Below are 26,176 nucleotides of genomic sequence, written 5' to 3' on the forward strand. Positions count from 1 at the left end.
TACGTGTACGTACTATAAGACCAATATATTTTATATTGGATGCTGATTTGTATAACACATACCTAATATCTATTGTAGACATAATTGTTATGTGTAGGGTATGTCCACTGAATTTCATGTGTTTAATTCGTGTTTGTAAAGGAAAACATTATAAGGAAATCGGGCATATTATATTTTCTTCATGTTGAAATCACACATTTCAGTCTATTACTTATTGAAAGTTTTTAAAATTTCTACAATGGTACATAGACGCGGTCGGGCAAATGGGCCAACTAAGGTAGGTGATCACTACTTTCCATAGACATTGACACGTATGAAATTTTAATAATTTCTTATGTCATAGCCAATGCGCCATCAATCTTGGGAAGGATTTTATATTCCTTATGCCTGTGGTTTCACTGACACTTTAAGTCGGAACACAACAATATTAAATATTTCTGCTTGGCGGTAGAATATATGATGCCGGGTGGTACTTGTCCACACGGGCTTGCACAGAGTCCTATTACATAAGTATTTTACATAATCTAGACATATAATAAAATTGGAGTGTCTATTTGTAATATTAAAATAACCCATTTTTACTAAATGCATATGTATGTATACACGGTACATATACCAAAATGTCATTTTTTACTATTTTTGTCTGTCTGTCTGTCTCTGTTTGTTCCGGTTAATCTCTGGAACGGCTGAACCGATTTCGACGGGAGTACTTACACTGGCAGATAGCGGATGTAATGAGGAGTAACTTAGGCTACTTTTATTTTAGAATTATATATAGAATAAAAATAAATTCACGCTACAATATCCAAATAACTCTAATTCAAAAAACGCGCACGAAGTCGCGGGCACAGTTAGTTACAATATAAGCCAAGAACGTGATCCAATAATTGTCTAATGTTATGTCAATTTAAAGCTCTAATTAAGACGTATCCGAGATAATTATTTTAATTCGTTATTATTATGTAATTCATCGATATTATAATTCTCATTAATCGGTCGCGAAAATGTGAGAGTGATAAGATATAGGAACAAGGAGGCTTTGTGTCGGTCAGGCGCGACCCGGCCGGAAGCGGGACGGTTAGGGGTCGCTCGTATCGCTCGACATCGTTTCATGTACCCTTCATCGCTTCTCAGAATTGAGACAGCGATTATAAAATGATATATCTATATGTTGTGAAACATTTAATATGTTAATTAATTAATTTGAAGAAAATAGATAGATTATACATATTTACATACCTTTTTCGTTTTTACTAGTGGTCGAATTTTGACCGTAATCAGTATTGACAATTTTAGGAATACATACATAAATTTGCATGTTTTGAAAATTATTTTTTTTTATTCTTTTACTGATAACACAAAGCTCGTCAAAAGCAATCAAACAAGAAAACAAAAACTAAAATTAAATCAGTTGACAAACAGACGACAAATTGCCTATTTATATTTCATGTTTTCGTTTATTTATGAAAAGTAAGTATTATGTATTTTGGATATTTACAATAACAAAATGGTTAATTCATTCAAAAACTTTTATTTAAAAAAATAACATTAACATTATATTTCTAATTAATCACAATAATAACTTAAGAGTTCATAAAGCATAATATTAATTTAATAACTAAGTTGCTTAAATATATATCTACCTATCTATCTATATTCTACATATTTAGAAATTAAATTTTAAGCTTTGGAACCTGAGGCTTATGACGAACATTTATATATATTACGTCAGTATAGTTTATTTAAAAAATATTAATATAATCTTTTTATATATTTATTATTTCTAATTTAACATTAATGTGAATAAAATTGTATTTTGAGATTTTCAATTTATAATATTAAATCATAAGGCGTCGTTTACATTATGACATTACTCTGGAAATTTAAATTTGAGGAACACGTACCTTACATTTTTGGAAATAATATTAGTTACATTAATTATATTTATATTTAGCTCACTTTATCACACCCGGAAAGATATGTGGATCTAAGATATCATGTTTTCCTAATAAATGTTTGCTTTGCGATGATCAAATGCACGTGTGCGTGAAACGATATGATCGGAATACATGTGGTAATGTGATATTTATTCCTTACTCTACCTACACTATATTTTGACCTAATTTTAATTTTACATTCGGGTAGTGATAAAAGTCCAAAGAAACATTGATCTTTGAAGAATTCAAGATAATTTACAAAAATATTAAGGATGTCCCGGGTAGTGTTGCCAGTCTCCACAGGGCGGATGTAAATGAGACGGGACAGGAGTGTACAGTCCCGGAGGATGGTGTGTCAAAGTATGAGAGTAACGTGGTTGCATTTCATGGTAGTCTGGTATTGGAGCTGGCTTCAGATACTGATCTAGCTCAGCACCATCAGGCGGGCCATCAGCTAATAGAGCTCCATCTACTTCAATCCGTGAGAAGTCGATTTGTGGAGCGTAGCGTTCTGGCGTGGGTTCCTGTTTTAGTCTGGCTGTGGAAGCCGGTGGTGGTTTGCGCCGTCGCGGCTGGTACTTGTAGTCGGGATGCTCCCGCTTGTGCTGAGTTCGTAATTTTTCCGCTTCCTTCACAAAGGGAAGCTTTTCATCTTCACTCAGGCTTCTGTGAAAACATTATAGTATATGATTATACTCCTATAATCATTTTAATTATTTAGGTAATTTATTGAGATACTTAGTATTAGTAGTATAGGTAACATAATACAAGCAATTTTCATGTCATTTATTAATAATACAAGAACCATTAAATAGCCTGAACGAAATACAGACAAAAAATATCGTGTACGTAATCATGCTAAAATAAATTATTGAGTAATATTTTTATTTAAGAATGGTGTAATTCTATTACCATTAGTAATCCACCAAGTTTAAAAACATCAGTAGTCAAAAATGGTGAGGAAGTAAGGAATTTCCGATACTAAACAATTAATAAATCGATGAGGAAAGATTCAGTTTTGCGACAAAGCGTTTAACAAATAAGGACTGATAAAAAGTTAATTTTAAATTTTAAGTTACTCTCACGTTTTAGGAATAATAATTTATTAAACGTAGGTAAATAAAATTATTTGGTTTTTACGATTTTGATCATTTTATGTAAAATGAAGATAAGATAAATGAGATATTTGCATAACAATTTTATTGACTAATGAATACAACTTTTTAATGAATTTGAATTTTTTAATAACGTTATTTAAATTTCCAATAAATATATAAGTTTAATTAAATGAATATGTTGATGATAACGTCATTATAATAGGATACGAAGGCAAAGTTCTGTTCAAAACCTAGACACATATCGTTCAAGTAAGTTTTTACAAGCTCTGTTGAATTGTGTTAAATTTTAAAGAAAAATTATATTTCAATCCGTTCAGCCCGTTCAGAATGTAGATTCTATCGAGAAGAAACGGCAACGCACTTGAATGACAAAGTTTATTTATATTTTGATTACGAAACAAATTACACTAACTAACACTATAACTATAACTTTATAATTCACTATTTACACTATATGATCCCTCCGAGATTAACATATCCTCCTGGCGTGCTGACAAATATTAGTTATATTCAAAGACAAGATAAAATTACTAGTTTTTACAAATATGATATAATTCTAATATAATTTAATTGATTAATTAATATTCACATTATTACCTTTATTACTTTATTAACTTATAAGGCCAATAACTAATATTAAATATTTCGAATATACCTTTATTGGATTATTTAAAACTCATATCGTTCAGATGTTTTTTAATTTTTATTAATCTAGACATTCACCATCACATGTTTAGAGTGCATCTTTAACAACAAAGCAATCAGTATCATTTCACCGACTGTTTTCTTTGATGATTCGAGAGTTTGCTCCGAATAGGCATGTCATTCTTGTGTCATAACAGTACTTCGCGGGTGGTCAGAGATAACAAAACTTATTCCGGAAAACTATATGAATATGGTACACGAAAAATACTTACGTCGTTTCTAATTAAACGAATTGATATTTAAAATATAATTATACATATATATCCATTTAAAGGTTTCTAAACTTGGTTTATTTATCTATAGAATAATCAGTAATTGTAATTGTTAAGATTATAATTAAAATTCCTTAGGGACCGAAAAATAAACGGAAATAACAATAATGTACAAATATTTCGCCAAATATTAATGTTTCATTTCAAATACTGCCAAAGCTCTGCAATGGAAGGCTCGAGACAGTTAGAGATGTTATCGTATCACTTAGCGGCGATAGCATTTTAATGAGTAAACAATCGATGCACGCCGCTCGGTTGGGCGCCGCACGCGCTCCGCACTCCACTTGCGGTATACAGATTGAAGTAATGAATTTTAAAGCAAAATAGTTCTTATACCAATGAGCGAGGGTTTCATATCATTTCTCACTAGTATGATACCCCCCTTGCCTACTTTCTCATCCCTCCACGCATTACTTGACATTACTCATCTCATCGGCCGCGATGTGCTCATTAAGATAACCGGAGAATGGGTTGACGTTAAAATTGCAATGCTATTTCGATCTTATAAAATCGTATAAAATCTATATGTTAACCAAAGTGATTATAATTATATGCTAAAATAAGAATTTATAGTATGTACAGTAAAATATATTTTATTGTTGGTAAATTTGTAAGCACTAACAAAAGCGGATTATTTTTTCACATCTTTTGTACCCGTAATCTCCATATACCAATATTGTAAATGTAATTTGTTTGGGCAAAAACAATGACTCAACAATTATATTATATAGTATATTTTTAACTATATTGGTATTTTCAAATTGTTGTTACTTACAATTATTTCATGCATATGTCACCGTGAACTGTATAATATAAATAACACATACATTTTTGATAAAGTAGTTTTAGTGTTAGTCTGATTATTTAAATATAATTTATACTCACTTCCACATAGACCCGAGTGATTTGCTAAGCTCCGCATTGTGCAGCGACGGACGTTCTTCAGAGAGGCGCCTGCGCATCGCTTGTGCGAACACCATAAACGCGTTCATTGGGCGTTTCACGTGCGCTCGACGCATACACCCTCCACCTCTGGATTACAAGAAAATGATAAGAATGTCAAAGTATCTATATTATCAACTACGTTCATGTATTTTCATAACTCGTCTTTAGAATAAATTATTAAGTGAACCCAAGATAGATACACCTTATGTTTGATCTATTTACCCTTACAGTATTTCTTATATTTCTAATATAGAGGCAGTTACAAACCAATCACATATTCTACCTCCTAACAGTAATACTTTCTAGTGTTGTGTTCCTGCTTAAAGGATGAGTGATGAAGTGTAATTACAGGCATAAGTGACATAACATCGTAGTTCTAAAGGTTGTTAGCGCATTGTCGATGTAAACAATATTAATAACTGGCGGTGACCACTTACCATCATGTGGCCCATTTGCTAGTCTGCCAACGTATATAAAATAAAAAATAATAAAAGGACATTTTATTCTATGATGATAATGGACATAAAATAATTTTCAAAATAGTTGTGAGCCTTGACGTATATATTTTTAGTATTAAATGATCACACATATTTGTGTTTCATGTTTTACAATCCTCGATTAGGAAAGCACGTACGAACCTACTTTGATAATATCTTGCCAAACGCTTAACAAAGCTAAAGTTAATGTTGACACAACCAATAAAATAGCCACTCGAGTACATCCACTTAAGAGTTTCAACTTTCGGCGCGCGACCGATAATTACTAGGCGACTAAACCCATAAAGCGACGAAGAAATTAAATTATTATGAAAAACCCTTCATGTTCGTTTTTGTTTATTTCATAGGTCGTACAGTGGCGCGCCGGCGCAAGTAAACTTCTAAACGACCCAAGTGGCGGACCCTCACGTCATTTTACGCTCGTAAACATCTCTTATTTTATTACTTTTTTATTTTCTAATGCCGCGTTCGGGTTTCCTCGCGATCTCAATGCTGACAATAAATTATACTTTTTCAAACACTGACACGCCACTAAAAGTCGATCGATTTCTAACGGATCACTCTCGGGAACCAATATTAAACGAAATAATTACTTACTGCTTCGGGGAACTACCAGCGGTTTCCTTGTTTATTAGTTAAAACGAGTTCTGGCAACGGAATAACTTAAGTAAACTTTATTGCCTATACATGAAAGCTAGAAACGCCTTACGATTATAATAAATACCGTGAAGTTGCTATTGTATAAAAATATTAATATTACGAATGCAGACTGCCTTACAGACAATCACATTTTCAAAGCATTCGATTACTTTTTGTAGGGACGCAAAAGACCTACCGCGCGTCGCCATCTGGTTAGTAACATCTTCTGACAATCACAGATACTTGTGGCCTACTCTTCTATTGCTTATAATGTGTTTTGTTTTTTAATATATTACGTAGTTATATTGAGTAATGTTCGGAAATATTGACAAGGTAATAAGATTAATTGAGAATAAAGATTATGTACTTAAAAATAACAATAAATCTTAATAAAATAATATACTCAAATACATATAGAACTATATAACAATAGATAAATAAATTGCATAAATCCCTACGGCCTAATTTATATTAATTTTTAATGTTAAAAACATATTTTTAATATTATGTATTGTAAGTTAATTTAGAAGGCTTAAATTAATTACCGAACGTGTCCGCGTCTTGACAAAAAGTTTTATAGCTGTACACAGTGATTTACTACACCAGATTTCATAGTCGTCTACGCATACATCTGTGTTTACAACGAATACAACATGAACATGTTTTGCTTTAACATACGACAGAAAAGGCAATCAAAGGCACGTGTTTATTGCGTACGATTGGACTATTGTTACTCATCTATTTGGTATCGCATATAATACACTAGCTGAACCTGCGGCTTTACTCGCGCCAAATTTATAAAACACAAACTTCCAACAACCATTTTACCCCCTTGGCTGAAGCTCATTTAGTAATATATATAATAATTCTAAATATATACAATATATAATTATATCTGTCCATATTGAAACTGTGTTTCAAAGATTATTTGATACTAGAGAAAGTATTTTTAATTTATATAATTTTATTTTAATATAAATTCAACACAAGTCACTTCTCAGACATCATTAATTAAATTAATAGGAATATATAGTACGTGCGAACTTACATACATAAAATAACATATAAAATTGAATAGGAATGAATTTCGTACATGTTACAATAATAAACGTTAAATGCTACTAACTTCAAAAATAATTTCGTCTTCGCTGAGTTTAATCTTTGATTATTTGACATATAAATATTATCTATCCGCTGCTGGCTGTAGCTCCCAAAGCGGTTTAAAGCTCGCGGTAAATATATAAACCCACTACCAATATTAAGAATGGATACATGTTTATATTAATTCATAATATATAATAGCTTAACAAATTGTACGCCTTAGTTTTGCTTTATTTTACTAGTCAAGTGTTCCTAAATGTAAAGACCATTAATCTAATTCTGATAAAATGACATCACGCATAATCATTTTCAATTATTTAAAAGTAAATAGGTATTGAGAGGAGTTTAGTTATGTATCACCCGATCCGGTCATTCGTATGAAGCTTATTGTGTATTTCATTGTGCAAAACATAAATAGCTACAATCAACAAAGAAGATGGTTGACAAACAAAGAAGAAAAGCGTATTAAGTTAATAATATAACCTATGTATATAGACGTCAAAGCGAAAATTTAAGCTCTTTTTTTCATTTAACTTTTTTTTGTATTAATCAAATAAATTAACTTTATTGTAAATACAATTCTGTTAGGAATGAACACATTTCAAAACAGCCATTGTGTAATAAGTATAATAACGTACAAGGTTAAATTGTGACCAAAATTTCTTACACGTGTGTCGTTTTCAGCCGCAGAAATAAAATTAATAGTGCTAGAGTATATACAATTTGAGCCATTGTTTTGCAAAGCTTGTCGATGGGTTGCTCGTAAAACAGCGGTCTTGTTATGATTTGTTAATTATAATCAAAGTATATTGATTTATTGTTTTAAAATTTAGAACGTCGTAACAATAATTTCAGTTTAGGGTCAACCTAAAACTTTTCAATTTTTTTGTTTGTTATATAAATGTCGACCCATAATGTTAAATATTCTTGAAGTTAGGATAATCTGAAACTAAGTTCACGATTGTGGAGGCCATTGGCTGAGGAAGTCATAAACAGTGCAGAATGCAGATAGCTGTCATCTGTGACGAGCCCGCCCACGCTATTTCTGCATCCAACGATCCACCAGCACCGACACTGCTCTCTTAACTTTATTATCATACAAAACCAATATAAATCGCAAAGGATGCTGAACATGAAGTAATGCACCGAGTGAGATAAGTCAGTAATACGTTTCAGGTCTTTCGTAGAGAGTCTAACTACCGTTGATCGTATAAATTAGTCAAATGTGAAGAAAGCAATATATTTATGTAATATTTTAACATACATACGTACGTAATAAAAAGTTAAGATCTACTTCATAAAGTATTTAAATGTCTGTCTGACTTATGACGTATACACCTACACCGGTTGGTTTAAGAGCATGAAATTTTACATTCCTTATGGAACGTAGGTGACTACTAGGAGAGGATTTTTGAAAAATCATCTCCTAATTGGGTTAAATGGGAGATAATAGTTTGAACGGAAATTTAATTCGTCATTTGTAATGTTAGAAATATGAAAATTGGTATTGGTAGGCTCATGTTGATGTTAATGTAAAGTAAACAGGTTGAACATCAGGAAGTTTGTTATTTTTGAGAGTAAGATATTGAAATCGCTTCTGTTTATGAGTAAAGAAGGCTGTTACAGCGCTATCAAAAACTCATCCCTTAAGGAGGAAACACGAGTAATAGGATAAGAATATTTCTCGTATATTTTAAAATGATAACATAATTTTACTGTTTATACTGTTAAACGAAAGTAAACTTATAATACGTTGGCAGTAAAAGTCTTCTGTCGCCACTACAAAAATCTCCTTAACATCCCCCAGAACCGCAGTTATCTTTACAGACGATTTAACAACCACCATAAAACAATTAATGGCGTTGTAAAACATGACGGTAGCTGATGCCTCTGCTATCATTACTGTGCCACTCGACGATATTTTATCCTAACGTATTTTGTATAGGTGTATGAGCAATGAACACCTGGTTCAAGTGCTTTACCCTGGGAACATTTATTGTAACGGAATTAATCTCCCTTTTAATACTTTATGTTATCTTTTTCAGGAATTTGACGTTCGTGCATTTATATAAATGAATTAAAAATGGTATCCCCCTTTCGAACGTATTATCATCAAATAAACAATAAGTCAATAGATATATTATAGCATACCTTCAATCGTTAAGAAGAGTATTTGAAATCTAATGCTATCGATATAATGGTTACATTTTAGCACATATTTAACATAAATTTAGAATATAATTAAGCTGTTTTTATATTTATATATATGGTTTTACATATTTCAATTTGAATCTTTTGTACTATAATAATATTACATTACGAAGCTTTGCTGATATTTCTAAGCAGAAAATGTATACTTTTCCATTTATATAAATGTCCTTTTATCGTCTGGCCAATGGAAATTCCTAATGAAATCAATCAAGGACTGGACTATCGTATTTACTCTGATATGGTTGAGTGGACTGGACGTTATCAGTAGCAGTGTGGACACAGATGTTTTCCCATGCATGCACCCTTAGACATAGCTAGAGAATATGTAGAACAAATTATTTTCATTCAACTGTATACATTAGATACTTGTTATTAGCCATCATACAAATACACACATTCAAATATTTAAAACGATTCATTAAAATTTAAAAAATAAACATATACTTAATTAATAATTTGGTGCCTAGTTTATATCTAACTCTTTACTAATATTATAAATGCGAAAATAACTGTGTCTGTTACGTCTTCACGCTTAAACTGCTGAACCTATTTAGATGAATTTTGGTATTTTATAGGAATTTTCTATAACCCTTCGAGAGGGTAAATTCACGTGTGACAATTTGTGTTCCATAATTTAAGTTTTATAAATTTGGTAAGGGTAAAGCCGCAGATTCCGCTAGTAAGATATAATAATGCCTTGATCAATATACATTACTTTAAACGTTGAGGTTTGGTTTCAATTATGAGTACTTACCTTCTTGTAAAATTACTTTCATCCCTTCCATTTAAATGTCCATACTATGATAAAATTGTTTTTTCTCAAGACGAGTATGAAACTCATTATTTTCACCCCACTGATGTGAACCTTCTGCGGTTCTTATCAAGGGTATTTTATTTTCTGAGCCGGTATTAATTTTACTTTGATTATCGATCCTTTACTTTAATGCTTCTATTGTCTTAGGGATTTTTTATGTTTACTTTTACACAACTTAAGCACAAGTTAGTTTAACCAAAACTTATCGATTTTACAGACAAAATTTGAAACGAAGTCGCCTTTGAATCAAAAGAATAAAAGTTTGGTATGTAACCTCTGTGCCTACAATACAATTAAAGAAAACTTAGTACACGTTACATTTGATTGAATGTAACTTATAAATCATTTAATAAATCATTAAATGTGTATTAATCATTAAATTACTGAACTGAAGTACTACTAATTAATAATAGCTACAGCGAAGAGTATATTACTCAAAGTCTATTAATCTATAGTCTAAAAATTGTTTAACCCAAATTTCTATATCAGATATTATGATATTGATGATCAAACAGTATGTATATAAGTAGATATATTTTATGTGCTCTTCCGGACCGGGATCGGCAATCGCTTGGTATTCGTAGAAGTTATTTTATCAACGCAAATAAAGTACAAATGGTAATACTCACGATTTTATTTTTGTAACAAATATTTTATTTGGTATTACAATTATTACTATATGTATTATAATATTATTTAGGTATTTATGTTCGTTCGATTATCTTTCTTTTCAAATATAAAGTGTTAGTATTCCGCATTCAATATCAGAAAAAAGGATATTACGGCTGTTTTTGTGTAATTTTTATTAAAAAAATATATATTTTCTCTATTCTTTAAAATAATAGAGTCCTCTTGACCGATTCCGGCCATGACGGCGCCCGTTCGATGGAGGCCAACCACGCAGAACATTGTATTGTGCACAAATGTTCAACCATAGATGCGCTCTCAATTACTTCTTTCATGTAATTTCGATATTGGATATTTCAGTGGTTATATGATTGAATTTTACGTGGTTTTTGAAGCACGAGAATTTAGACGCAACTAATTATAAACTCTGGTAAATTATTGACAAAAAATGCTATAACTTTTTATTGAACAGTCCCGGGATTTGAGCCCAGTACTTTTGGATCTTAGCCAATCATCTTAACCAGTTAGATTCCTAAACCAACGAAGCTATTAGAACGTATAAACATTTTGCTAGGGCTTTGTGCAAGCACGTTTGGGTAGCCAATTGTTAAATTTAGGTACCAATCGCTCATCAGATATTATACTGCCAAACAACAGTACCTACTTAGAATTATTGTGTTTCACTCTAAAGGGTTGAAGTTAGTGTGAGTAACAGGTACACGGAATCATCTTAGCTCCCAAAGTTGGCACATTGGTGGCTAAGGAATGGTTTAAATTTCTTACAGAACTGGCCTATAACTTTTTATATTAAAGTCTGAGAACTCCAATTCAACATGACAACCTATATTTCCTACCTACTTTGTTCCAGAATATAATCTATAATTTGGTCGTGTTTCATTGAATTCTATTCCACCATTTCCACACGTGCATGTCGCTCCAAACCACATTCTGCAGGCGATTGTCACAAAAAAATTGTTACTATCTTTAGTCTACACGATGTACATATATTTAATATCTAGTTAAATTTTTATTACTCGAATACATTACGACTTTATATTTCATATTTTTTATTAAATCTCCGTCGTGAATTACTACTATACTTAGGTAAGTACCTAAATATTGAAATAGTTACCGTGAGATATGTATCGTATGTAGGTAAAGCTAAAGTGGTAACTGATCGCGAATAATGTTTAGCAAGTGGTAGTATTTCAAATAAGTACATATGCGGTAATGAAGAACGTCTGGTGTTAACCGCACGCATTACCGCTCGCCTGCTAACACACACGCCGCCGCATCACACCAGAACACACGGCCAGATTACACTCTGTCAATATTTGATATGTTCGGACTTCGAAATGGAAATTAGAGTTAGAGCTACCATATAAGGAATAACTCAAATGACCATGTCAATTTTTATTTTAAATGTAAAATCAACTGGAGGTTCATTGTTACATTCTATAAAAGTTGTATCTGCTTCGAAGCTTAGCTACGATATCAGCTTGAACAATTATCTTATAATTTTAACTTTATTTCTTCCATTGTGAATATTGAAAACCCATCCGTTGGTTTAACCTTTTTCACCTTTTGTAGTGACTGATTTTCGTTAGATTTTTCATAGAGATAGTTTATGGGCGGGTACAGTGTTGGATCATCAACGGAGGTAGGATGAGTAGGCAACTGTCCCGAATAACGTTGACTAGTCTAGGGGCTCCTTAGGAGGTGATGGCATATATATATATTTTAGGACGATATATTAAGGTAAAAGGGTCTCTAGACGTGCTCAGGGGCCGGACATGGTTAATATTAAGTATGTTGAAAAATGCAAGGAAATAAAGCCACATTATTAATTAAAGCCTTTGAAAACTAAATATAGTTACTTATTAAATATTTATCAACTTTCTATGGTTTTTTAATTAAATATTTGAAATATTTTCAATTATACTTCTAACTTTCTGTTACTATACGGAAACTATGATGGCAGATATGAAATAAAACTATAATATTAAACATGTATCGAAAAAGTAGATTGTTTTGATATTTTTTTACATTGAAATTATAAATTTATTTTAAGCCCTAGAACATTGCAGGGGAGAGATCTTTACCTATTCAGCGTTAAAATGGTCTTATTGAGCATATATTATTTTAAAAAATTCTATTTCTGTAGTGCACGATGTCGTATCTATTTAAAATAAAAATAATTAATTAAGGTATAAAAGTTAATTAATGCAAATAAAAATATTTCAGCTTGAAAAGGAACAACAACAAATAATGTTAAGTGTAAGTTCAAATGTCGTACGACTGCCGGAGTGGCCAATGTAAATAGGGTGCTGGGTGGGGAAGCGGCACTTGTGAACGTGTTTGCACCCCCACTTAAAGGGCAGGCTAGAATAGAAACGCAATGTTTGCTTCCACCGGCACTGTATAGGTGAGGAAATCTTAATCTACCATAGACGCTTCATATTTATGATTCATACTTCGAACGGAAATTAACGGTAGGCTGCTCGTTTTTATGTTTTTAGCAAATAAATACTGTGTGTCCTTGCGTTTCTTTAGAATTGAATCGTCATAATTTTTACGTAGAAATCGTAATTAGACGTATCAGTTCATTTTTATCTCACCACAACTAAGTTTTTATCATTGATGATATATTTGTACGATAATTATAATCTTCTAAACGGGATGAAGGTTTGTCGGGAACTCCCTTCAGGCGGCAAGATAACGGCACCCCACAAAGGGAATGTTTGCTCAGGCGCATTATCGCTTCGCGCGGAAATAAATCGGTAAAATAGGAAGATGATAAAAATTGTCACACGAACTACGTCAGGGCACCCTAACAAACTTATGTTCTTCCGTAGTGGGTAATGCGCTTAAGGCGAACTCAGTAATCTTTGATTTTTATGACACAGTATAATATTTCACAGTTCGAATATTGTACTTATTCGATAATTCAGATTTTACAAGTAAGAATAATAAACATATTCGGACATTAAAAATGCTATATATTTCATAAATAATTATGTAACATTATGTAGTATATTAAAATACATTATTTTTTGTTTAGTAAGAAACAAATATGATCACCCAAAGATTTAATATAAAAAGCCGACAGTCGGTAGAAAATTAATAAACAAGGAGCTGATAAGCGATAAACGTATTCAATAAGGCTGTACATTAAGTGTCGGTTTTATGAAGACGCTATGCCGACCTCGGGTCGACTGTACTATCTTAAACTGTAATTGTAAGATATGAACTAATTACGGAATAATTTCTCAGTATTCGAGGTCACAGCCATTACTAATTTATGTTATACCGCATAATTCATTTATCTACTGTTAAGTATTGCCAGTAGAGCCATCCCATCCCATTTCATCTGAATTTAAGGAGTTAAGTTTTATTCTGACTAACATTTCAAGTAAAATTAAAATTCTCTAGAGGTTTATTGTTTTATATTTAATTAAGGGCGTTATTATAAAGAAGTTTTAAAGGCGTATAACAACCTTTTACTTGGTGGTAGGGCTTTGCGCAAGCCCGTTTGGGTGGGTACCACTCACTCATAGGTTATTCTACCGGCAAACAGCAGTAATCAGCATTATGGTGTTCCGGTATGAAGGGTCAGTGAGCCAGTGTAACTACAGGCACAAGGGGTCATAAAAGCTAAGTTACTAAATAGATTTACTTTCACCTATTTATATATTTAAATATGTATTATATTATAACGATTAAAACTCATCGATAGGTGGGTGATACTCTAAGTTACCGATACATATTTTCTGCGTTGCTTTAGTAATATAGTTTACTTATATTTGATGTGTTGTGTGCGCTTGTCATTGATGTACAGTCGGGGTAAGAAAGGGGTTTATTTTCGTGTGCTCAGTATGAGCGATAACCTGCTTTACCGATTGAGTATGACATATTGCGTTGCAATGTCGTTATAAGTCGCATCTAGCAAAGAGTATAATAGCGTTTAAAAGCTATAATAATAATAAGAAGAAGCCGTCAATCGGTATGATAATTATCAATTTTTCACGAAACCTCATAGTCCTTCGTGAATGCTCATGTAACATCGGAGATTAGGACATTGTCTTGTCTCTTATAAACGAGAGTGCATATTAGTAATCCTACTTCCTACTAATATATATTTCTTTTTTATCATTTATTTTAAAGAGGGTTTTTTCTTTAAGAAAATGCCACCGTCATAGTGCTTGCAAAACATTCAACTTAATAAATGCTTAATTACATCTATTTTTAAGAAGACCATCCACTAATTTGTATAAAGCCTGCGCTGGTTTTGAAGTAGGGTCAGCGATTCCTACGAATATTATAAACGCGAAAGTTTGTGTGTATGGATCTGGCTGAATTCTGTGAGTTATGGATGGATGTTTGTTACTCTTTCACGTAAAATTTACTAAACGGATTTGGATAAAATTTTGCAGACAGATAGAATATATACTGGAATAACATATTGGATACTTTTTATGCCGGGATAACATAAAATCTTCGGGAACGCGGATGAAACCGCAGGACGGAAGTTGTAAATAAAATAGTAAAAATAAATAGTTAGTATGGTAAAATTTATTCATTTAAACAAATCTTATTTATTTTATTAAAAACGAGTATATCCATCATTCGTATCAATCATAGCTTGTAGTCGCTGTCGCATTGATCCAACAAGGCGAGAGAATATGTCGGTTCCTCTGAAGCTTTCCCAGACGCTTCGACAATGTTCTACGACAGCTGCTTTGGTTCTATCGTTATTATTTATCCACCGCTGCACCATCAAACCCTATAGATTTTCGATAGGGTATATCCGCCACTTTTGCAAGCCAAGCAATCACCACCACTTCCCGGTGCCGATGGAACCACTCATCACACGTCACGTCATTACATTAATCGTCCCTTAAAATAACGGCCGAATAATATTACAAGCGTTTTTATTCTAAGATTGCAAGATATTGCAATTAAATATATGACACTGACAGACTTTGACAATTCAGTAGAAGATATCATATCTAATTTAAATCTTGTAATGACTAATTAGGCTATAAAAAAGTTTTTTATGTTGATATGACACTAGACGTAGTCCAAAGATGTTACACTATTTTGAACCAAGTTATCATAGTATGTTAGTTTAATTTTATATGCAGTTGTCTGTTTAGTGCTTTAGATTCAAAAGGTACTAAGAGTGTACGACTTGATAAAGGAATGAATTTGAAAACTGACGAAGGTTTTCTTACTCTGACTGTACACATCATTGCGTGTATCCTTAAAATAATATAGTATGTACATATATAGTAAGTGAAATATACCTACGAAATAAATAACTAAATAAATGTTATACCGTTAGGTATATTGTATATTGTATAAAATATTTTATATTATCAATATCGTCGGTAGAATTGTCAACCGATCTAGGTATTTTAACCCATATTTATCCATGGCTTGGTTTATGCCCTAGTGAAAAAATAAAAAACTTTTACTTTTAAAAACTAGTAATGAAGCATAACAGCCTATGTTTAAGGTATTTAATAAGCAAAATGTGATAATATAAGTACATAAAGACCTATTCGGTAGTGTTAGTCCTCCAAATGATCAATATAAAAGCTTTTGATTAACTTTTATTTATTTCTCAAAATAATTTAAAAAACTAATCTTTAATCTATGAAAAGATATTTTGTTATAAAATATTATGAGATTTTGGCTGTTTTAAGATTTTATTTAACTTGTGGTGGTGGAAATGATGAATGCTTGGTTAGTATATATATTTTGTGGTTTTTTATGGTATATACCTTGATGCAATGATATAGGTATTGGAACCACTTTTATTCTACAAAAGACAGTTAAACGGGCTGTTTATTATTTCCCGAGCCCGAAATGCTATTTATTACATTAGGCATTATATATTGGGATTTTAAGACATAATAGTAATACTTCTAATTGCGTTGTAACATATGAGTATTATCAACAATATTATGCATATCTACAATCATACTGATAGAATCACTGACACAAACGTGGTATAAACACAAGAATTAACGGTAAATTGATAACATCAAATTTCCTAATCCGTAAATAATCCTTCCTTTGGAAATAAAAAAACCTGGTTATTTTTATTACTATAAGTATTTGGAACAGGATATTTACCACGTTTTTTTTATTTTTATTTGGAGAAATAAATCCTTTGTTATATTTTATATTTCGCCAATCAATAAATTAAAATCATATATTTTATTATTTATATAGTAATATTACTCCGAACAAGATTACATAGATGATAAAAAAGCATAATTGTATTGTTGACTGCAATGATAACTAGAGTTGTTCAGTGATCAAATAAATTGCACCGAATTTAATAAAAGTACATATGTATATAGAATTACAATAAAGTTCACGTGGATTTTAACTGAAGTTTGATGTTGAAAGTTATATAATACTTTCTCCGTATAGGTCGATTTGGCCCGAACCAAGGGTGGCAGAACTTGGTATTTTTTTCAGTTTTCAACCGATCGTCATCGTTTAAAATATCAAAAAATTGCCCACAGGATTTCGCAAAAAGTTCCGGAAATAAAAAAAGCATCAGTACCTATCATTTACAGGTTTTAACTTTTACTAAAGGAGGAGGTAATCTTCAATAGTCCTAGGATAGCCAAGGAGTTAAATCCGTCCCTGTCTGTAATCCAAGCACCTCTGAGTTTTCACAGGCTTAATTTATTTTTGTAATTCACCTTGATCATTATTATTACCAATGTTATCATGATCAAACCTTCCACACATTTATAACAACCTAGGCGCTTTGGAACATCGTGGTGGAATAAGCTTTTTAAAGTGACGAGGCTTTGTTTGTAGTTTTATAAACTTTAATAGGAAAATAATCATAAAATATATACTACATAAGATCACGTCAGGTAGGTTGGTATATTATGTAGGGTCCTCACTACTCTGAGAAACCCAAATAGGTATAGTAGGAACAACCGATCATTGCGATGACACGATGTCAGCCCAAAGACGGAATTTAAAATTTGAAATATTTTCAACGGAGAGATCTTAGTGATACGACTATAATTAATTTGATAATATAAAAATAGAATTAATTGAGATATTAACTCCAAACAAATTTTACGCATTACATTAGCTAGATATGGATTATCCATTTGTTTCTTTTGTCTACATAGGTATGACAAAATACACCCTAATCAAAAACAGGAACAACAAAAATGAAAATTTTGCAGCACTCTTTGCAAAAAGTTATTTTTTTATTTTCATGTACTGCGTATGTATTGTTTATTAATATATTATATACTGCCGAACTTATTGTCTACAACATTTATACAAACAATTAAAAAAAACAAACGATAACTGTTCTCGGACGGCCTCTTCAAATAAAAAATCTTTTTATAAAAAATACACAGATATAACTATTAATGTAATGGTCTACGTATATAAAAACTCCACCTTTCAATTATAAAGACAATATGAGTATATACACAATATACGATGCGTAGTTTTCCAACTACATATTTTGAAGCGTACTAAAGCTGTAGTGATGCTAGAGCCCGTTAATTATAATAATGAGTAGGAGAAAGGCATGAGTAAATCTGAACCGACGGCGGTGTAGCCGTATATACCTACAGACGGATACTGCGCACTTGAGTCTCAAGTGTTTTCATACAAGAATAGTTTTTTTTTGCTTATTTTTAATATTAGAAATGTTCAATATTTTTAAATATATTATTTTAAAAATATGACTGTGATAAAATGATTATAGAGTTTCAAAGTAACCGTTTTTAATTTTTTTACAGTTATACGATATTAATTAGAAAAATAAAATAAATGAAATATAATATTAAAAATTAAAAGTGTAAGCTCCTAACCTTATCCTTAACTCAATAGTGGGACATTTATAGGCATTTACTTAAACAAAAACAAAGAAATGAAAGAAAGAAATGTCAAGTGAAAAGTAAAACGTAAATTTTTTTCATATTTATTACCGTAGCGCTACGAAAGCTCTACAAAGATTGTATCAATTTGTGATAAATTACAAAATTATTGTGTTGGTTACTTACTTGGTCGGTTGTGGCAAAATTGTATCATAGTTAAAGGATAGTAGAAGCTTCCCAACCGCTTCGTTGATCTCTAATTTTTCTGTCGGCTTGTGATCTTGATCCCAGCTCATCGTGGTCACCATAAACTGAAGTTATTGTGTTACACAAAGCTGACGTCGCGGGACATGCGCGTGCGTTCGACTCGCGCGCACGGACTATAAAGAGTTCCTTATGCTCGGCGCATAGGTATAAATGTGTTATAGCGCGCGCCGATACGCAAGCTCACTTATTTTGTTTACTTCGCGATTTAATAAGTTTTATGATTCAGTCATTTATTCCTCTTATTTATGGAAAATTGTTTTTATATAATTCTAGCAGTAAATTAATTATGAGGAAATTATATTGTAAAGAATAAAATAGGTACATACTCTACTAGACAATTTTATTAGGTATCTAATTTTAATATTACACAAGAATTTATATTTTATTTTTATACTTAATTAAGAAAGTAGAGCTCTAAAACCTCTAACGTAAGATATTTGTATTAAATACATACTCACTCCTAGGCACCCACTTGAACTAATCCTTTACAAAAAAATATATATATTTCGTCATAATTCAATTACATAATATACATAAATATTTTTGGATATATTATTATTTTTACACCATTTGACTAAACAGTTTTCCGAGGTTTTCCGAGTCATAAACTACGAGTGGGCGGTGCTGGGGAGGTAGCGCCGCCTCGCATCGCCATTGGACCGGCCGCTCTGACGTCACTGCGCGTGCGACTTTATCTTCGTGCCTACAGAGAGATTGCAACGGGCATCATGAGAATAATGTAGGTACAGTAGTGTACTATATAATAAAACATTTGAGTGGATAATTTTTGAGAGTTGTTGGAACGAGATTGTAACCGAATAGGTATTTTTATTAGATGAAAAATTATAAAAAACGAAGTTATAATCTTGTATGTGAGTATTCAATAATGAGGCATATTTACTAAAATGGTTTTAATGACACATATATACAAATGTATACATATATATACTCCGAAGTAACTACATGAAATTTACAAATTAGTTGCTTTTTATTAAACCCTCGAGTTGTTCAATTAACACGATCTAATTTTGTGCCCAATTCACGCAAGAAACCGCTAATTAAGCTGTCAAGGTACACTGTACCAACTGCCTTCGCGATAGATGCCTAATACAGTCATAACAGTCACATTTAAAGTCGTTCACTTCGTTTCCAAAATAATTGTATATTTTGATAAGTATTAAGTATTATAAATTAATTAAATATGAAACAAGTATTTAAAAAGGGTATAGGTACCAACTAACCTAGATTTATAGAATATGTGGTAAGTAATTATGTATAATTGTCCATTCTTACAACTTATTTACACATTTTATGTAACTAGTTTGTGCTGTATGAACATAAGAAATATTAACTGTAAACAAATTTGACATTGAATTAACACAAGCAAACTCATCTTGAATAATAATCTATGGTATGGTGTATGAATTCGTGAAAAAATCACGTTTTAAATGTTCACGAAGTTGTAATCGGAATTTTAGAAGACAAATTAAAGTTGATATGTACTTAAGTGATAATAGTATTGTAGTGTAAAGAAATATATTTTCAAACGAGAACTGTTTGTAGTTCATATTATGATAAGTAAGTACGTCAGAACTATTAGCAAAACGCATAGAATTTAACCTTTTCTTATCATTATTCAGGGATCTTGGGGGTCCCTATGAGTGCAATATGTATAGGCTATAATAATGTAAATTATAGAAGACGTATAACGTTTTTCTAAAATAAATAAAACTTTATTTATTTAAGAAAAAGTGCAAAATTTTATAATTATTTATAATTAACCAAACATTAAACTGCAAACAACTACATGGAATTTCGTTATTAAATGTAAAAAAATGATGGATGGTTGAAATAATATGGGTCAGCTGATATAGGTATTATAGTACTCGTTCATCCTCTCCGTGTAGAATTATACAACAATAAAGTACGTAATATATTATTAGAATAAATATAGGTAAGTAAGGCTAGATTAAAGTTAAAAAATAAACTGTAGTGTTTAATTTAATTAAACTAGATAGCAACATCTTTGATTATGGTTTAAGCTAAAATGTAGTCTGTGAGTCAAAATTAAATAAATAAACACAATGTCTTTTGTTTATTAAGTAGAGTAACAGTCACATAATATTTAGAAACAGAAACAATTCAGTAGTTAAGTTACAATTAAGACTTTTCATAATTTAGCCTAATTAAAGTTCTTGCTCGAAGTGACTTCCCCTTTTGCGTATGCAAAGTCGCATAGTCGCTTTTCGTAAGTTGTGACCTAACTACCGAACTAGTCAAATTATTCCGCATCATATTTGATGCTATTTTCGTTCTTATTTTGTGGTCTTCCGAGGATAATACAGGCGAGACGGTGAGACGAGCCTGTGTGAAAGATGTTATTAGGTAATAGTCATTAAAAATTCAAAAATGTTTTAAAATTTGTAAATTGTTCAAGCCTGTTACTGTGGGATGGCCTATAAAAACAAATAATATCGATGAGGCCTTTGGTATTCAAGGAAAGAAAATTTGATTTAATATAAATTTGGTCATAAGGTTTAATAATCTACGAATAAAAATATCAACAGAAATGTTTAATTAATGGATGGTAGCTGTTATGAAAATTATGAACAAGTTTTACTACAATGTGGCCAACACCTATTAGAAGGTTTCCGACTTCTAACTTAGATGATAAAAACACTTTTATAAAATTTTAATCTCTTACTTTATCAAATGGAAATTATTTATGGAAAATATTATATAATATATAGATAGTTAAAAAAATAATAAATCAACAGGCAGATGGTGCAATATCTAATAATGGCTGTATAGAATAAACATTTGACTTTTCCAAATCTATCGAATTAACATCTTTGCTAAGTGATATTTTCATATTAAAAAAAAAAACTGTCTGAACACATCAGTCAGCAGTCATTGTCAATTTGACATTGATCTCTAAGCCATTGGCGTCGCTTTGAAGTTTTATATAGGTAACTTAGGCGATTTGAAACAATTAGAATTAAACAATAAGTATAGGTGAAGCTGTTACAACTTAAATATAGGAATAAAACTTTGTTATTTACTTTCTAGTTACTAACAAATAAAATGAAGATAGCTGTAGAAGGATGTGCACATGGCGAACTAGACAAAATTTATGAATGTGTTGAAACATTACAAGAAAGAGAAAATATAAAAATTGACTTGTTAATTTGTTGTGGAGATTTTCAATCAGTACGTAATAATGACGACCTCCGAGCTATGGCTGTACCTGAAAAATATCAGAATATTTGTACTTTTTACAAGTAAGTTTCGGCGCGATTTTTGATGTCAGTATTAGTTTGTGTAAACAAAAATTTAGGATTAAAGTATTTATATTAAATGAAAATGTTTGTATCTAGATATTATAGTGGCGAGAAAATGGCACCTGTATTAACAATATTTATTGGAGGAAACCATGAAGCATCAAATTATTTACAAGAACTTCCTTATGGAGGCTGGGTAGCACCAAATATTTACTATTTGGGCAGGGCAGGAGTTGTCAGATTTGGTAATTTGAGAATTGGTGGTAAGTAACACATCTTATAGCTATATTAATATGTGTTCATTTAAATAACTTTGCTTATAAAAACTGTATTACAGGGCTCTCAGGAATTTACAAAGGTCATGACTATTTGCAAGGGCTTTGGGAATGTCCCCCTTATACACAAAGTTCTCTGAGATCAGTTTATCACATACGGGCTCTTGATGTTTATAGGTTGAGCCAAATTAGAGAAAAAGTCCAAGTAATGCTGTCACATGATTGGCCAAGAGGGATAACTAGTTATGGGGATAAAAATAATCTTCTAAGAAGAAAACCCTTTCTGCGGTAGATATATTACCATTTTTTTAATATAACTGTTGACATAATATCGTCATTTGAAATGTAACAGTTAAAATATAGTAATAACAAAAATGTGTTTTGTGTTTTAGAGAAGATATTGAGTCAAATCAATTAGGTAGTCCACCAGCAGAGAAACTTCTTAACACATTAAAGCCTCAATATTGGTTTGCTGCACATTTACATTGCCAATTTGCAGCCCTTGTAAAACATGAAAATGATGAAGAAACAAAGTTTTTAGCTTTAGATAAATGTTTGCCGAAGCGGAGACATTTGCAAATATTAGATTTGCCATCGGATTATGATGGTGATAAACTTCTCAAATACGATGTGGAGTGGTTAGCCGTATTAAAAAACACAAACCATCTACTATCAGTGAAAAATATTAATTGTCACATGCCAGGACCAGGTGGGAATGAAAGGTAAGGATTAATTTATAAATTATTAACGATTTATTATGGGTTCCCTAATGTTTGATACCAAACATATGATAACACATCATTTTACAACTTTCCAGAAAGTATTAGGTGGCATAGACTTAGTTTGCAAATGTTTTACATTTAAAATGCTCTTTGTTTTGTAAAAAAATTATAAAAAATAAAAGCTCTAACCTTGCTTAACCAATTTGGTATTAAAATCAAGTAATATATAATGAAATGAAAATTGCTTGTTAATTACTTGTCTCATAAATTATTTATAATAGAAAATAGAAATATAGAATCAGTTTATAGTTGGTGCAGAAATAAAATTTATAATTTTGGACAAAAGTTATTTGCAAAATGAATAGTTGTTTTTTATAAATGACAGGATACAATGACCCTTTGTATTATGATTGTACATAAAATTACTCACAACTTGACTTCTTTAAAGGTATGATTTTACACCAACATTTGATGAAAAACAAGCCATTGAAAAAACATTTGAAAAATTAACAATCAGTAATGACATGTTCGTAAAAACGGCACCAATTTACAATCCTAGTACACCAAAACGTATACCCACTGAGCCTATAAATAATCCACAGACATTATATCTGTGTGAAAATCTAGGCATAGATGACCCCATTCAGGTTGTAATGGCTAGATCTGGGAGATCCATGAAAACAATAGTAGCAGATAGCAATAATGTTGAAGTAGAAGTAACTCCAATTAAATGTGCAAAGCTCACTTTACCGGCGCCTGTAACTCCAAGTGAAAATAATAGTCAAGAAATATCACAAGAAAATTCAGTTTTCACACCTGAAAACAGTTTTCTATCTGAAAGTGGCAATAATACATCAGATTGTACAACTCCACCTAGTGCCACAAAAAAGATTTTTAAAAGACGTAATTTAGCCTTGTACACTCCTGAAGAAAATGAGCAAGTTAGTGAAACATCAAAATCACCTATGGATTCAGGTAGCCCACGGTCGAGTAAACTTCCATGTAGATATAATGAATTATAAGAGTAAATAAATTTGTAGGTATTCTAATTTCTACTTAGATCAATTTAACATAAGAAATGAAATATAAAAAATAAATCTATATGATATACTATATAATTTTTTACTCAAATGTATAATGCAACATAATTGGAAACTATCAATAATTTTAGATAGGTAACATAAACAATATTTTTTTCATATTTCAAATTCTAAAAAATAATTGTATATGACTAACTAATTTTAAATAAGATTAAAATAACTTTATGTTTGCAAGTTTTTCTTCCTTTTCATGAGAATTATTTTTCCAACTAATGGTCATCCCATGATAGTGAGATGTTACTCTTAATAAAAGCGATAATATTTTTTATACCATAATTCTACTCAGATGTTAATAAATATATCATTAAGTAGATAATAGGAAATAATTTCTTTTAAAACTTTGGCAATTGATTGAGTGCAATTTCTGATAATGATTTAATATAATACCAGAGACACATCATGACCTATTTTAGTTATGACTTTTATTGGATTGTATGATTTTCAAGCATGGTACTTATGAAAAAAAAAGTATTTTATGTACAGTAATGTATATATAATATTTTAACATGTTTGAATTTAACAAAAGCTTTAATTATTATGCATGATAGGTTTTACTGCTCAATTTAAATATAAGAATGTTTCTTTACACTCTGTATACTTTTATTTTAAGTTCAATATAGACAACCATTTTGTAATCACATTTTCTGTACAAATTAAAACCAGGGAAAATCATGTTTTATATAACTATGGAGTTTTATTTGTCAGTTACTAATTATTTTATATGACTTAGTAAATGTTGTTTTAATTGTGGCATATTTTTTGGTTCAAAACTGCACTGGTTGCATTTCAGTGGCAACGACATCAGTATTTTATGTGTGTCATTTGAAATTTTTTGAATATAACCATCTTCTGTCAGCTTTTTAATCAATTCTGAAATAAAAAAAATGAAAATAAACCTAAATTATTTATTAATTGCTAGGAATGGTTTGTATTCTGGGTAAATACTACTCAAAAAAAGATCAAGTAAATAAAATTTTAACATTGAAAATTTCCAGTTTTACAATTAATTCTGATGGGTATGTTAAATAGTATTATGAAATGTGAAGGTTAGGGATGAATCATTAACAATATTCATAATTAAAATTTTACAAACCTTCATAAGATATAAAAAAGCTAGTAGTAAAGCTGTTCCAATGTACTTTAGTTTTAAGACTTGGTGAATTCATATCTGTACTAATTACATGCATATGTAGCCTTTGCATACTTGGAACTGCATGAAAACCAGCTCGAAGCTCAGAGTCATGTTCTTCTTTTATTAAATTAAACATGGAACCAAATTCATTGAGAAGATTTAAATGTGTTTTATTCAACTTATAAATACTACTGATTTCTTCATGTGGTAAAATAAGATAGTGAATCATAGCTTTAGGGTACTTATCTTTTATAACAACTATTGATTTTGTTTCTTTGTAAATTACTTCAGGATCTTTCATTGATTCTACTAAACCTAATGACCAATGCTTATTTCGCTTGGCTGCTTGCTTTGTAGAACAATCTTCTACATTTTCCACGGCTCGTTTACTCATTTTAATTATATTCTCTTGAAATAAATATTTGATTTTATGTATGAAAAAGAATCTTACGATTCTGCCTTTAATTGACACTAGTATAAGTCACATATGTTGAAGAACATCAAATTAACGACTTTATAGGGTTTAGACCAAAGATCAGATCAGCAGATTGGCATTGGTCTAACAACATTATTTGATCTGTAGGTGTAACTTGTAAGGTTGCGTTTGAATTTTTGAGACAATTAAATTTCAAAAATGCAACTTTTAAAATTTTAACACA

General features: G+C 30.9%; 3 protein-coding genes across 5 annotated transcripts; 1 reads left to right on the forward strand and 2 right to left on the reverse strand.

Annotated features, from left to right (window-relative positions):
* Window positions 1–1,580: 1,580 nt before the first annotated feature.
* Window positions 1,581–19,129, reverse strand: LOC113403003 (sex-determining region Y protein-like). The gene is made up of 3 exons (XM_026643415.2): window positions 18,927–19,129; window positions 4,918–5,064; window positions 1,581–2,603 (listed from the first exon to the last, which is right to left on the reverse strand). Exons 1-3 carry the CDS (start codon window positions 19,046–19,048, stop codon window positions 2,204–2,206), a joined length of 669 nt encoding a protein of 222 aa, XP_026499200.1. The 5' UTR covers window positions 19,049–19,129; the 3' UTR covers window positions 1,581–2,203.
* A 2,780-nt stretch (window positions 19,130–21,909) lies between these two features.
* LOC113402973 (lariat debranching enzyme) lies at window positions 21,910–25,068 on the forward strand. 3 transcript variants are annotated; one of them, XM_064217296.1, is made up of 6 exons: window positions 21,910–21,980; window positions 22,085–22,288; window positions 22,385–22,551; window positions 22,626–22,851; window positions 22,956–23,285; window positions 23,734–25,068. In XM_064217296.1, the coding sequence occupies exons 2-6, from the start codon at window positions 22,092–22,094 to the stop codon at window positions 24,305–24,307; spliced, it is 1,494 nt and encodes a 497-aa protein (XP_064073366.1). In that variant the 5' UTR covers window positions 21,910–21,980; window positions 22,085–22,091; the 3' UTR covers window positions 24,308–25,068. The 3 variants fall into 3 exon arrangements, with proteins under 3 accessions (XP_064073366.1, XP_026499156.2, XP_026499155.2); XM_026643371.2 differs by having other exon boundaries at window positions 21,958–21,976; window positions 22,077–22,288; XM_026643370.2 differs by lacking the exon at window positions 21,910–21,980 and having other exon boundaries at window positions 21,996–22,288.
* LOC113403009 (aprataxin) lies at window positions 25,058–26,176 on the reverse strand. The gene is made up of 2 exons (XM_026643423.2): window positions 25,479–26,176; window positions 25,058–25,255 (listed from the first exon to the last, which is right to left on the reverse strand). The coding sequence occupies exons 1-2, from the start codon at window positions 25,909–25,911 to the stop codon at window positions 25,098–25,100; spliced, it is 591 nt and encodes a 196-aa protein (XP_026499208.2). The 5' UTR covers window positions 25,912–26,176; the 3' UTR covers window positions 25,058–25,097.

The sequence above is a fragment of the Vanessa tameamea genome, chromosome 16 (assembly GCF_037043105.1).
Source record: "Vanessa tameamea isolate UH-Manoa-2023 chromosome 16, ilVanTame1 primary haplotype, whole genome shotgun sequence".
Lineage (NCBI taxonomy): Eukaryota > Metazoa > Arthropoda > Insecta > Lepidoptera > Nymphalidae > Vanessa > Vanessa tameamea.